Genomic DNA, 13385 nt, shown 5'->3' with positions numbered 1-13385 from the left:
CTCATTTTTATTCCCAACTACCTACCAATTTGTCTGGCACTGATTCAGAGTAAAGACCACATTCACAAAACTCTACACGTATGTAGAGAGTAAAAGGAATACTTGAACTCAACAAGCATTTATGGAGGGCTTTCCCCTGTATACAAGGAAAACGAGGCACATGGGGAAGAGGAAGGTGGACATATGCCCTCAGGAAGCTTCCTTTTGGTTGGACACAGTCTGGTAGTTGACGCATCCCCATGCGACAGGGGGCGGTCAGTGCCGGACTAGAAGGATCACAGTGAAGGGAGTAAGCAGTGCTGGGCAGGCTCCAACCAGGGCTTTAAGAATGAGATGACACTGAGCTGGGGCTTCAAGAGCACGTGAGATTTTGGTTGTCCTAGAAGGGATCCAAGTGGGAGGAACTGCCTGGGCCAGTTTCCTCACAGCAGGCAAGAGACTGGACATGAGACTTCAGTTTCCAACTCCACCTACAGATCAAGCACCAGGAAGCAGTTGTAACCGGCCCTTCCAGAGGGGCTGAGGGCATTCACATCGGGGAGAGAAGAGCAAGTCCCAGGACCCCTGACACTCTCACACCATTTTCCCTTAAAATGGGATGCGTGGTCCCCAAGGTATTTTCTGTGGTACACATCCATACCAGGGCTCAATAAGAAAATTTTCTTCAAAAAGAGATCCACAAACTTAGGTCTGAGTAAAGTGCCCTGTCTTACATAAAAACAGCTCACAATTACAGAGCACTTCCCATGTCTCGCTGCTCTTAGGACTGTACCCCACACATTAACTCATTTAATCCCCCAAACAGCTCTACTCTTATCTCCATTGTACATATAAAAAACAGAAGTAAAAGAGAGGTTAAGTGGCTTGCCCAAAGTCACGTAGCTGATAAGCAGCAAGGCAGGGATATAAAGGCAAGGGGACTGATGCCAGAACCCCAACTCCTAACAGCCACATGGGGCGGAGACTACTGTGTGCTCATCCCAGTTCATTTATTCTGCATCCTGGGCATGAAACTGAACTACATTTCCCAGCCTCCCTGCGTATGACTGAACTCCAGCCAACAGAAGGTGGGAAGTGACATATGCCTCCTCCAAGCCTGGCCCATCAAAACTTCCCAGAGAGTCCCTTCCACATCTTCCCTCTTCCTCTGGGTGCTGACTGGTGAAAAGCCTCCAGCAGAGAATTCTAAGGCCCCAGTCATGGGGAGAAGGGAGTCAGAAGGAAGCGGGAAAGGACAGAAAGAGTCTGGGTCCCTGAGTCACTGTGTGGAACACAACCTCTCTCCATCCCCAAAATCAGCTGGACTTTATGTCAGTGATAAATAAGTTTCTCTTGTGTTAAGCCCTGGAACTTTGGTTAGAGCAGTTGCCTGCCCTGACAGATACATGATACCAATCTGCCTGCTGAATCACCCCTCTGGCCTTAGCCTCTAAATGATTGAAAAAGAGGTTTCAGAGTCATTGCCAAGAATGTGGCAGTTTAGCAAAGTAATGCAGGGAGAGTCTAGACTCAGTTGAACCAGAGCTGAAATCAGGTCCTGCAATTTACTAGCTCTGTCACCTGGGACCAGTTACTAAACATTTGTGTGCCATGGAGTCCTAGGTATAAGTACTAAGTAATTCTAGTGAGATTTAAGGGAAAACATTTGTAAAGTACTTAGAACAGTGATGAGCACATAGACAACCCCAAATACTACTATTCTCATTATCCTGTTAAGTCTTTTACAAAAGAATACCTGTATCAGGATTACGTTTGGAACAAAAACAAAACAGTAAATTATCAATGGCCTAAACAAGATACAAGTTTATCTCTCTTGCAGAAAAGAAGCCCAAAGGTACACAAAAGATGTCCATAGGTGTGCCAGTCCAGGGCTGGCATGGAAGCTCCAAAAGGTCATCAGAGACACAAGTTCCTTCCAACTCTATGCTCTGCCATCCCTAGCATGTGGCCCTAGTCCTCATGATCCAACAGAAATGCTGGTGTTCCAGCCATTACGACCAGTTCCATGCGGCAGAACGGGAGAAAACAGAAAAGAAACAGCTATCCCATTTAAAACAACTCTCTGGAAGTTCCCCATAATATTTTCATATGGCCGCACCTAGGTCCTAGATGAGAGGGAGGAGGCGGTGGCAGTACACACAGCTGAAAACCAAGGATTTTGTTAGTAAGAGGATAGAATCAATAAGGTAAAAAATAATAATAATAAGGGAAGCAACCAGAGTCTCTTCCTCAGCACAACAATGAGTAAAAGCAAGCAAGCTACACTCCCTATCCAAAGCTCTGGTGAATTCTTAAAAAAAAAAAAAAAAAAAATCCTTAAAATGCAAATACTCAGTACATACCATGGCAGTTTTTACTTTGCCTCTCTACAACATTCTCCACACACCAGCCAGAGTGATATGTTAAAAATTTGAGCCATGCCCCCACTTAAAACCCTCGAAAGGCTTCCCACTGCCAATCAAATTAAGGAGTGTGGATTTACTTGGGGCAGAAGTCCCACCTGGTCTGGCTCTGTGCACCTCCCTGACCTCATAGCATGCCACAGTGGGCCGCTTCCCACAGCAGTACGGGGCTGGTTTGGGCTGCTGCCTCAGTCACACACTGAACATACCCGCCCAGAGCCTCAGCACTGTCTGTTCTCTCGACCTGAATCTCTCCTTCCCCGGATTTTCCTTTGACAAGCTCCTTGTTGTCACTCAGATCGCAGCCTTCAACACCGTCTTATCAGAGCTTTCCCCGACCCCCTGGTCACACCCTCCCTAACAAACAGCACATCTCCCTACCTCAACCCTCAGCCTAGCACTCATCACTCTCTGACGTCTATCTTGTTTGCGTGTCTCCTTCCTTATTAGAATGCATGTTTCCATTAGAGGAATGTCCGTCTTACTCACTGTTCCTAAAACGATCCCACCCACTGAAACTCCTAATTATCATCGAAGTGGACATTCATTAATACAACAAATATTCACGGAACACCTGGTGTGTGCTACGTACAATGACATAATGACATGATACTGCCCCACGCAATGTGCATGTTTACTACATAAGCGGACTGTACCAACACTGACATTTCTGTCTGAATGATGTTCATTTAATCAATAGACTTTCCTGAGACTCTGAGCACAACAAAATGACAATCAAGGAGTCTGGTAGAGTAACATACTGAATCCATGTTAACAGTAGATGAAAAGGAGGGAGGAGAGACTGTTTTAGGTCATCCAAAGACCCCCAAAGCAAACAGCAGTCAGAGGATTAAAAGAAGCTGCCCATGAGGTCAGGAGTATATGCTGGCCCCAGACACAATCCAGTGTGTGTATACACACACACACACATACACATATGTGTATTTTTTTAAAGGATAGATTCAAACCCACATATGTCCTCTGCAAGAAGTCCAGGGAGTACGACTGCAGGAAAAGTTACAAACTGTCTATGGTTCCCATGGACTAGGGGATATGATACAGCAGAAACATGCAAAAGATATACAGAAGTGCTGATGACTGAGGGAGAAAAGGAGAAAGGAGCCGGGTGGGGGACAAAAAAGTGCAGGCGAGCTGGAGGAGGGGAAACAAGAGAAAAAAGGAAAACAAATCCAAGAAAGAACAGCTATTAAAAATGCTGAGTTGAAAATGTTTCAGATGGCCTCTGACATCTAATAAGTCATCTGTCTTTCTCAATACAGAAAAGTCATTACTTACTAGTGAACTAATACCAGCAACTGTGACAAGGAAAAACAACAAAGCTCATAAAAATATAAAAGTTCACCCCTTGCAGTTAGGCGGGAAAAAAAAAAGGAATGTATTCAATTTTTCAGATGAAAAATATTTGAACTGACTGAATTTATTGTAATGCAACTTGTATTATATGCGAGGAAAATGAAAGGGGGAAAAAATAGCCCCTCTTCAACTTTTCCTTGGAAAACAGAATACAATGCATTTTTTGAGAGCCTGAACTCCTCATAGAAACCATTCATAAATATCAACATGGCATCCTGGCTACTGGCCATCAATTCTCATAACAGAGGCATGAATTAATAGTGCCATCTGCCCTGGCCACTAGGACCTCGATATAACCACCTCCTCAGAGGGTATAACCCAGGCCTAATGTTCAGCATGAGGAATGCAGGTCTGATAAAGAAGAATTTGAGAGACTTCAAGGCAGCCAGAGGCACCGGAGGACTCTTGTTCCCTGGAAGAGGCTAGACACAGCAATGTGCATAAACAGACCAGGCAAATTGACGGCACAAGGGGGTCCTCAAAGGGAAAAGCAGCTCTGTCTTCCCAGAGCCATAAATGTCATCACTATCTTAGGACTCATCTTTGATTCCTGTCTTTCCTCCATTCCTGCAGCCAATCGACTTACAAGCACTCAATTGATATTAAAAACACAGCCTGAGTCTCTCCACTTCCTTATGTCTTTACTGCCCACTCCCTAGTTCACACCACCACATCTAATCTCAGAGGTTACCACCATGACCTTCTAACTGGACCCCTGCTTCTATTTCTGCTTGCTGGATTTCCAACCTGCAGTCAGCGTGGTTTTGAAAAACACCAATCAGATTCCATCATTCCACTACTCAAAACCTGTCACCGGCTCCATTGGCTTCCCTTAGCATGTAGAATCACATACAAACCCCTTACCAGATTTCACCATCTCCAAACTGGCTCCGACCCCCTTCTCCTCCGTCAGCCTTCCTCTCCCCACATTCATACCCAGCCCTTCTGGTCTTTCTCTCCCTTGAACTTGCCTGGGGTCACTGCTCCTGCTGTTCCTTCTGCCTGACCTGCCTCTCTTGCATCTTTACTCAAGAGTTGCCTTTCTGAAGAGGCCTTTCCTGGTCCATTTGTCAAAATCAGGCCTCTTCCTCCAAGTCACTCTCTAATCTACCTTCCTATTTTATTGGGACCATAGGAAATTTTCCCATTTAAATTTTTTTTTAATTTATTCATCATCCTCTCCAACTATAAACTTCCCCAACAAGAATGTAAATTCTCCCATCCACCGATACATGCCCAGCATTCTCAACTGCTCCAACAAGTTCCTGGCACAGAGAAGGTGCTCAATAAAGACCTGCAGAATGAATGAACAATGAGATGAGAGGGTGATAAAGATGAACATGTCTCGAGGTTACCCAGCCCCACCCATTTTACATAGAGAAGAACAGAGCCAGGGGAAAAAGTCAACCCCTATTCAGTAACAGTTAGCACACAGCACAGTGCTCTTAACACCATCTGTGCCATTTTCCTATTACCAAGGACCCAGGTTGTAAATCTGATACAATCCCAGATGACATCTAAGAAGCAAAGAACAACTCAATACTGGAAGATGGATAGTATTGTACAAGTAGGAGAAAAATAGAGATAAGGTGCGTGTAGACAGTGACAGCTCAAAGTAGCTACCCATGATCCAACTCAGACTGGAATGGATATCAGAATTGCAGGCATGAGTGGATTCAAGGCAAACCCCAGAAACAACAAACTCTTAAACAAAAAAAGCACATCAGAAGGAAAGCAGCGCATTATTTTAACACAGGCTTTCTCTAACACCATCCTGGAATGTCAAGTCTAACACAATGACTACAGAAAGAGATGAGAACACACCCAAGATAAGGCTGGCCCTGGCTCTGCTTCTCACTCAGCTGGGTTAGTTGCTTAACCTCCTTGGACTTCATTTAGGATTAAATCAGCCTGGGCTAGACTTGTGTGATTAGTGTACACTGTATTTGACTATATTCAGGTATAGTCATATACTATTATTCCACATATACTATTTGTGGAATATTTTGATATCAAATTTATTAGAAGAAATTTTGTATCATCTCCAAAATGAAAGCCAATATCATCTGCCAATGATCCAAAAGTTATATACACATCCACATATGTAATTCAAGCTAGGCTGCAGCAGTACATGAACCGAGAACTTCCAGATGTTCAAGCTGGATTTAGAAAAGGCAGAGGAACCAGAGATCAAATTGCCAACATCCACTGGATCACAGAAAAAAAAAAAAAGAGAGAGAATTCCAGAAAAACATCTACTTCTGCTTCACTGACTAGGCTAAAGCCATTGACTGTGTGGATCACAACAAACTAAAGAAAATTATTAAAGAGATGGGAATACTAGACCATCTTAACTGCCTCCTGAGAAATTTGTATGCATGTCAAGAAGCAACAGTTAGAACCATACATACAAGAGACCAGTTCAAAATTGGACAAGAAGTATGTCAAAGCTGTATATTGTCTTATATACAGCTTATCTTATCTTATATATATGTCTTATATACCTTGCTTATCTAACTTATATGCAGAGAACATCATGTGAAATGCCAGGCTGGATGAAGCACAAGCTGGAATCAAGATTGCCAGGAGAAATATCAATAACCTCAGATATACAGAGGACACTACTCTCACGGCAGAAAGTGAAGAAGTACTAAAGAGCCTGTTGACGAAAGTGAAAGAGGAGAGTGAATAAGCTGGCTTAAAACTCAACATTCAAAAAACAAAGATCATGGATGGCATCTGGTCCCATCATATCATGGCAAATAGATGGAGAAACAATGGAAACAGTGACAGACTTTATTTTCTTGGGCTCTAAAATCACTGCAGATGATGACTGCAGCCATAAAATTAAAAGACACTTGCTCCTTGGAAAAAAAGCTATGACAAACCTAGACAGTGTATTAAAAAGCAGAGAAATTACTTTACCAACAAAGGTCTGTCTAGTCAAAGCTACAGTTTTCCCAGTAGTCATGTTAAGGATGTGAGAGTTGGACCATAAAGAAGACTGAGCGCCAAAGAATTGATGCTTTCGAACTGTGGTGTTGGAGAAGATTCTTGAGAGTCCCTTGGACTGCAAGGAGATCAAACCAGTCAATCTTAAAGGAAATCAGCCCTGAATATTCATTGGAAGGACTGGTGCTGAAGCTGAAGCTCCAATACTTTGGCTACCTGACACCAAGAGCTGACTCATTAGAAAAGACCCTGATGATGGGAAAGTTTGAAGGTGGGAGGAGAAGGGGACAACAGAGGATGAGATGGTTGGATGCCATCACCAGCTTGATGGACATGAGTTTGAGCAAGCTCCAGGAGATGGTGAAGGACAGGGAAGTCTGGCATGCTGCAGGCGATGGGGTCACAAAGAGTGAGACATGACTGAGCGACTGAACAACAACAACATATGCAACATGAGAACAAAATCCTATTATTAAATTCTAGCCAACGCTCTTAGATGAGTACTAAAGGCTCTGAGCCTAAGACCTGATCTCTGTTTAAAAAAAAAAAAAAACTTACCAAGTGTTAGGAAGGTATTAAAGAGAGACCAGCACCAAACTGCTGCTTTTTCCTGGATGAACCAAAAGGATTGCAAGCAAATTGAGAAGGAAGTCACAATTCCATTGTATGAACCCATGCCAGCAGACGCTCTGTCTGTGTGCCATCTCAAACCATCTTGCACGAATGTAGATGCATATCCCACTTTGGACAATACTGGTTTCAGCACACAATCTTGAAGGTCTCCACTAATGCTCTACTACTCTGTGACTGAAGATGAGTGGAGGTACCCATATAAGAAGAGAAGCAATGGATGTAATAATTTTGATGAGACTGAAAAAGGATCTCTCAAGAGTAAATGAGAAACAAAGATCATCATAGGGAAGTAAGTAAAGGGATGATGGTGTTAATGACCATGAGTACTTACTATAGGCAAAGGGTCATAAGTAATTTCATCTTCACATCTTTTCTTTGAAGTAGGTAAAAAAAAAAATTTAACATCATTATTCAGATACAATGAGCACACATAAAAAACTGCATATTTAACATAAATGATTTGATGAGTTTAGACATATCCATACTCCAAGGTTCTATCACCATAATCAAGGTAATAAACATATCCCACCATCTCCCAAAGTCTCCTTGTGTCCATTCTTTGTTTTTCGAGGTAGATACAATTATAGTTCTTATTTTAAAGATGAAGAAACATCAAACTTAGCTAAAAAAAAAAAAAACAACAATGTTCATTATTTGGCATAAGACAATTGAGATTAAATGTCTCCCAAACATTTTGTCCATGACCTAAGATAAGACATAGTAGGTTAAACCATATGAAATTCCCCATATTTGTCTTTTACCTACAGAAATAGCAATTTCATATGTTCAAATTAACGCATTTGGATCCAATATACAAAATATATACATACACATATATACACAAGTGTGCATGCTCAGTCACTTCAGTTCTGTCAGCTGACTCTTTGCGACGCTACTGTAGCCCTCCAGGCTCCTCTGTCCATGGGGTTCTCCAGGCAAGAATAATGGAGTGGGTTACCGTGCCTCCTCCAGGGGATCCTCCCCACTCAGGGAGTGAACCTGCATCTCTGGTCTCCTGCATTGCCAGGCAGGCTCTTCACCACTAGTACCACCTGGGAAGCTCATACACACGTATACAGAATACAAATATTCTGACTGGTATATATACAAATACAGAATACAAATATTCTGATATGTATATGTATGTGTGTATATACCCACAAATGTGTATATCTAGTATGAAAGCTTCATAAACCAATATTTATCCTAATTATGTGCCATAATTAAACCTCTTAATGGCTTTATTTTAAAAATGAAAGTTATATCAAACATTTTAAAAATTGAACTCTGATATTTTCAATTCTTTTCTATTTTTATAATGTTGACTACACCCCACTAAACTGATTTTACAGCTAAGGCTGCAACTCCCACCTTGAAAAACACTGAATTAAAAGAACTCTAATCATAACCAGGAAAACGACGGAGTCACCTTGAGCCAGACAGTGGCTGGCATTTCATGCTACCCCTCAGGTTGTAAACAATGAGAAGTTTAGCCCTAAATGTTTGCTAAATAAATAGAATTTCTATAATGGGATGGCAAGAATTGCAAAAGAATGCAAGTTGCAAAAGAATGTACAACTTCAGCTGTGTAAAGGAAATATAAGGGAAAACAACTTTGATAGATGTCTATTTTATTTTCTTAAATTGCTAAAGAACAGTAAAAGCCTCTATTTAAATATCTGAGTATGAAGCTAAGTAGCAGCAGCAGCTGCTGCTGCTGCTGCTAAGTTGCTTTAGTCGTGTCCTACTCTGTGCGACCCCATAGATGGCAGCCCACCAGGCTCCTCTGCCCATGGGATTTTCCAGGCAAGAGTACTGGAGTGGGGTGCCATTGCCAAAGATAAGTTTAAAAAATTCAAGGTGGTTTCCTGTTGGGAAAGGATTCAGAGCTAAGGAAGAATAGGACATGGAGTGGAACTCATTTTCATCTAAGTCTTAAGCATAAGGATATTATTTGACTCTTTAAATCACATTCATGCTTTACTTTGAGAAGTTATTTAATCAAAAAATTCAATCCTAATGGCAATCCAATGTAATGGAGAAAACACTAGATGGAGGCCCTGAAGATCTGTCATCTACACGGTGAGTTCAGGAAAGCTACTTGACCCTTTGGGGCTTTGCTTTCTTCTAAAGTAAAACATAGGATTAGAGTTTGGAGCATCTTCTACCCATAGTATTTTAGGACCCTGTGACTATGAAATATCTGGTGGTGATTTTCAGATCATTTTAATGAAGGGACACTGCATTCCAAGATTATCCAAATGAAAACTCCCAATTTTGCACATAAAAAGTCAGACCAGGCTTAGGAGTCTCACCACAACAACTCAAATAATCTCAGTGCATCCCCTTCCATGGAAGACAAGCTACTCGGGTGCGTTACTCCTTCTCAAGTCTGGCTCCTATCCTATCTCATAAATTACAATTCTATATATTATACTACTTTTTTCACGCTAACCAAGTGCCTTTCTTGGGGTTTCTTTCTTGAGTATTTTCAGTGTAGAGGCAAAATTTACTTGAATAAAACCATAATTAAATCTTTTAGTGGCTGTATTTTATTTCAGAAGATAGGAATTATTGAACATTATTTTTATTGAACCGTCATTTTTATCTTAACTATGGTTTAACCTCATAATCTAATTATTTTTTCTAAACCTACTTTGCAGCTAATGAAAGAAAGTTATGAAAAATTAAATTACATTATAAAGCATGAAGCAAGTGTAGCTATCATGAGACTCTCAGATTGAAAAACTAGCATGAACTAATTCTACACTGTTGAAAAGCCAGAATTTTTTCACCCATATTAAAAAAAATTAAATAAAAAGAAGAAACCTCTTTAAATAGAGTAATAAATCAGGGGATACTAATTCCTGTGTGTAACTTTCAAACCAAGGTTAAATCATCAGAATAGAATATCAACTTTTCAATCACAGCAGAAAGAAGAATCAACCCTACAAGGCCAGCTGGTAAGGTCTCTGTCAAAGGGATTTGTAAAAGAACTACTCCCTCTCCCCTCTTGTCTGACTTTTACAGCATTTAGTTTTCAACTCTAATATAATATTCTTGCTTTCCTTTAGTTTAGGTCCTAAAAGCTTCAAGTGCCATATCAGATTTAAGTCCCTCAAAAGCATGGCACCCATGCCCTGCAAAACACCTTTATAGATAAATAGCTTAAAAATGATTGATAACTGCATTCACAGTGGCAATTCTTTGCACCATTAGGAATCCTGTGGGCAACACATTCAAGAATTATCTAAACTTCTGACAAATATTTTGAGTCTCTGCATATAGGGACAACCCTTGCTGCAAGTCAGCAGAAGCTACAAAATGTGTGTGTGTGTGTGTGTGTGTGCGTGTATGCCTAATTTACACTTAGATTTTCCTGAGTTCTGACCTCAAAACTCTGATCTTAGCAAAGACAGCAAGTAATCCCTTCTTTATAGTAGTTTAGATGAAAAATATTTAAAGTCATTTTACAATTTACCCCTTAAGTACAGGGAACAAAGACCACCAAACTAGTTGTAAGGAGAATGCAGTGGGCTGGGATTTTGCTGTTTTGGTTTGTTTAAACAAAACACCTCCACCAGACTGATACTAAATCATGAATTTAATGACCTCTCAACTAACTTCTGTGAGCATGTACACTGTATAAAACATTAGGTACAATGAAAGGTACAAAAGGAATTAACATGCTTCTGCTCCCAAATGAAGAACTGTTAGTCTAGCTGGTGGTGACATGTAAAAATGAACAGAGACCGAATACAGTATCTCTACAGAGGAGAAACTTGGCCAACAACTGAACAAATGCTTTAACCAAGTGATGACATTAACATCACCAGGAAAAGCAAAGTTGAGATCACGACCCCTTGAGATAATGGGATAATAAACCATCTAAGGTGATATTTTCCCTGAAAACCCATAGCCCAATCTAATCATGAGGAAACAGAGCAGACCATCCCAAGTTGAGAGACATTCTACTAAACAGCTGACTAGTACTTTTCAAAACTGTCAAGATCATGAAAAATAAAAAAGGTTGAATTAATAGACCAGAGGAGACTACGCAGACACAACAGCAAAACACGAGGCGGTACCTGGGAGGCAGAATCAGCTGCTGGAATGGAAAAGGGCATTTATGGAAAAATTGATGGAATCCAAATAAAGCTTGGGGTTTTAGTTAATCAGGTTACAAACCTGTTTTCTTAAATTTAACAAATGTACTCTGCTGATGTGAAAAGACAACACTGAGGAACTGAATTAGAGGTTTATAGGAACTCTCTGTACCGACTTTGAAATTTTCTTATAAAATTAAAGTTATTCCAAAGTTTATTATAAAAAGAAGTCAATTATGTGACTTTCACTCCGATTAACACATATGCATACACACACAAATACACCCATACACAGAGAGAAAGAAGGTAAGTAAAATAGGTCAGTAAGAGGTACAGGGGTTTAAGACACTAAGCTTACATTCAGTCTTATGAAACTGCCATTATTTGACTATTTTCAACCTAAAAACCAGCATTTTCATATGAGTCAACCTAATAAATAGCTGTGGGCTGGAAGACCTCATGGTTAAATGTAGCCCCTCCAGGCTGGATATGAAGGGAACTGGAGATAGCAGGCAGCACACACTGCAGAAGGGGACAGGGCGAGTGAAGGCGGGAACACGCCCGATGTGGTCCGGACGGGGCGGGCATTCACCTGTGTCAGGGGGCAGGCAAGTGACTGCTGTGGGCAGGCCCTGAAGTTTAAGCCATGACACAGAGCCCGGTCTCCCAGTGGCCAGAAACGTCCTCTGGAAGAGCTCTACAGCCGCTAGTGACACTGACTCATGACCGAGTCCTCCTGCACTGATGCCTCGTTCTCTAGCCCGGAGTGAAGTTTGAGCATAATGGAAGGATCAGAGAAATACAGTAAGTCCCAGACACATGAACAAGTTCTGTTCCAAGAGTGTCTTCATAAGTCCAATTTGTTTCTAAGTCCAACAAAGTTAGCCCAGGTACCCGAATAACAAAATCAACTACATAATACTGTACTGTAACAAGCTTATAATACTTTTCACACAAACAATACATAAAAAAACAAACACAAAAAAAATACAGAAAATATTTTTAATCTTACAGTGCAGCTTAAAAATCTTACATTTTTAATCTTGTACAGTGTTACAGTGCAAGAGTTGGCAACAGGGGCACCTTTGTTATCTTCAAAAGTCCACAACCTGAAGGTTTTTATGTAGGGGACTTACCGTACAAATTGGCAGATTAAGTCCTCACTCTGGCTCTGCCACAAGTGTGGTGAGAATCCCTCAACAAGTCCCGTACTCAGCCTCCGTCTCAGATCCCACCCTGAAAAGGAGGGGAAGTGGAGGATGGTCTCTAAGGCCTCTTCCAGCTCTAAGATGCTAACTCCAACAGGGGATGAAATATGTTTCCTGGCTCTCGGGAGCAACATGTGGTTCACTCGAGTTGAGAGAATGATGCAGGTCCGTGAAAGCAAAAACACTGAGAATAAAAGGGCTGTGTTTTTATACACAAGAGTCTATTCTTTTATGATACATGTCTAGACCCCTCTAAATATTTAAACAACAATACTGTACCAGTATGAAAACTCTCTAAATCAGGCTCTGTGGTTAAGGAGGATATATGAACAGATGTGATCTTATTAAGGCCCTAATGTAACTCACAAACAATTTGTCATATCTGACGGGTATTGTTAAATTATGTCCACCTGCCAGAGGCAACCAGAGAAATTACCAACCGCCTTTATTCTGCTTCTACTCAAAATTCCCTAAAAAACTCCTGTAGATGTGTCCAGGATATGTATTTTTTAAAGCAGTAACCTAATTGTCACCAGCACATAACAGCCAATGTCTCGCAATTCCTTTTCATGTATATTTTATTTATTATGGGCCCAACTGTTTCAACACCCTAGTGGTTCAACTTTAATGTAGCTCAGGAAACCCCCTAAGTAATATCACAAAATGCTTAACATCTGTGAAACTTGGACGCAAAAATGGTCCAATTTTTC

General features: G+C 41.0%; 1 protein-coding gene across 8 annotated transcripts in view; it reads right to left on the bottom strand.

Moving 5' to 3' along the window:
- The window catches only part of LOC104997535 (chromosome unknown open reading frame, human C10orf11), a 926454-nt gene that overhangs the window by 582857 nt on the left and 330212 nt on the right, over positions 1-13385 (bottom strand). For 2 of the 8 annotated variants that reach the window (XM_010852386.1, XM_010852387.1), the window contains exon 1: positions 12604-13367. The exons of 2 other annotated variants lie outside the window; for them this stretch is intronic. In XM_010852386.1, coding sequence (XP_010850688.1) covers positions 12604-12809 — 206 coding nt within the window. In that variant the 5' untranslated portion in view covers positions 12810-13367. Of the gene's footprint in view, positions 1-12603; positions 13374-13385 lie in introns of those variants that run through there. 4 more of the 8 variants (XM_010852379.1, XM_010852381.1, XM_010852384.1 and 1 more) reach the window with 4 other exon arrangements.

Source organism: Bison bison, unplaced genomic scaffold (genome assembly GCF_000754665.1).
Source record: "Bison bison bison isolate TAMUID 2011002044 unplaced genomic scaffold, Bison_UMD1.0 scf7180017864309, whole genome shotgun sequence".
NCBI lineage: Eukaryota > Metazoa > Chordata > Mammalia > Artiodactyla > Bovidae > Bison > Bison bison.
This window is presented reverse-complemented; position numbering and strand designations above follow the sequence as displayed.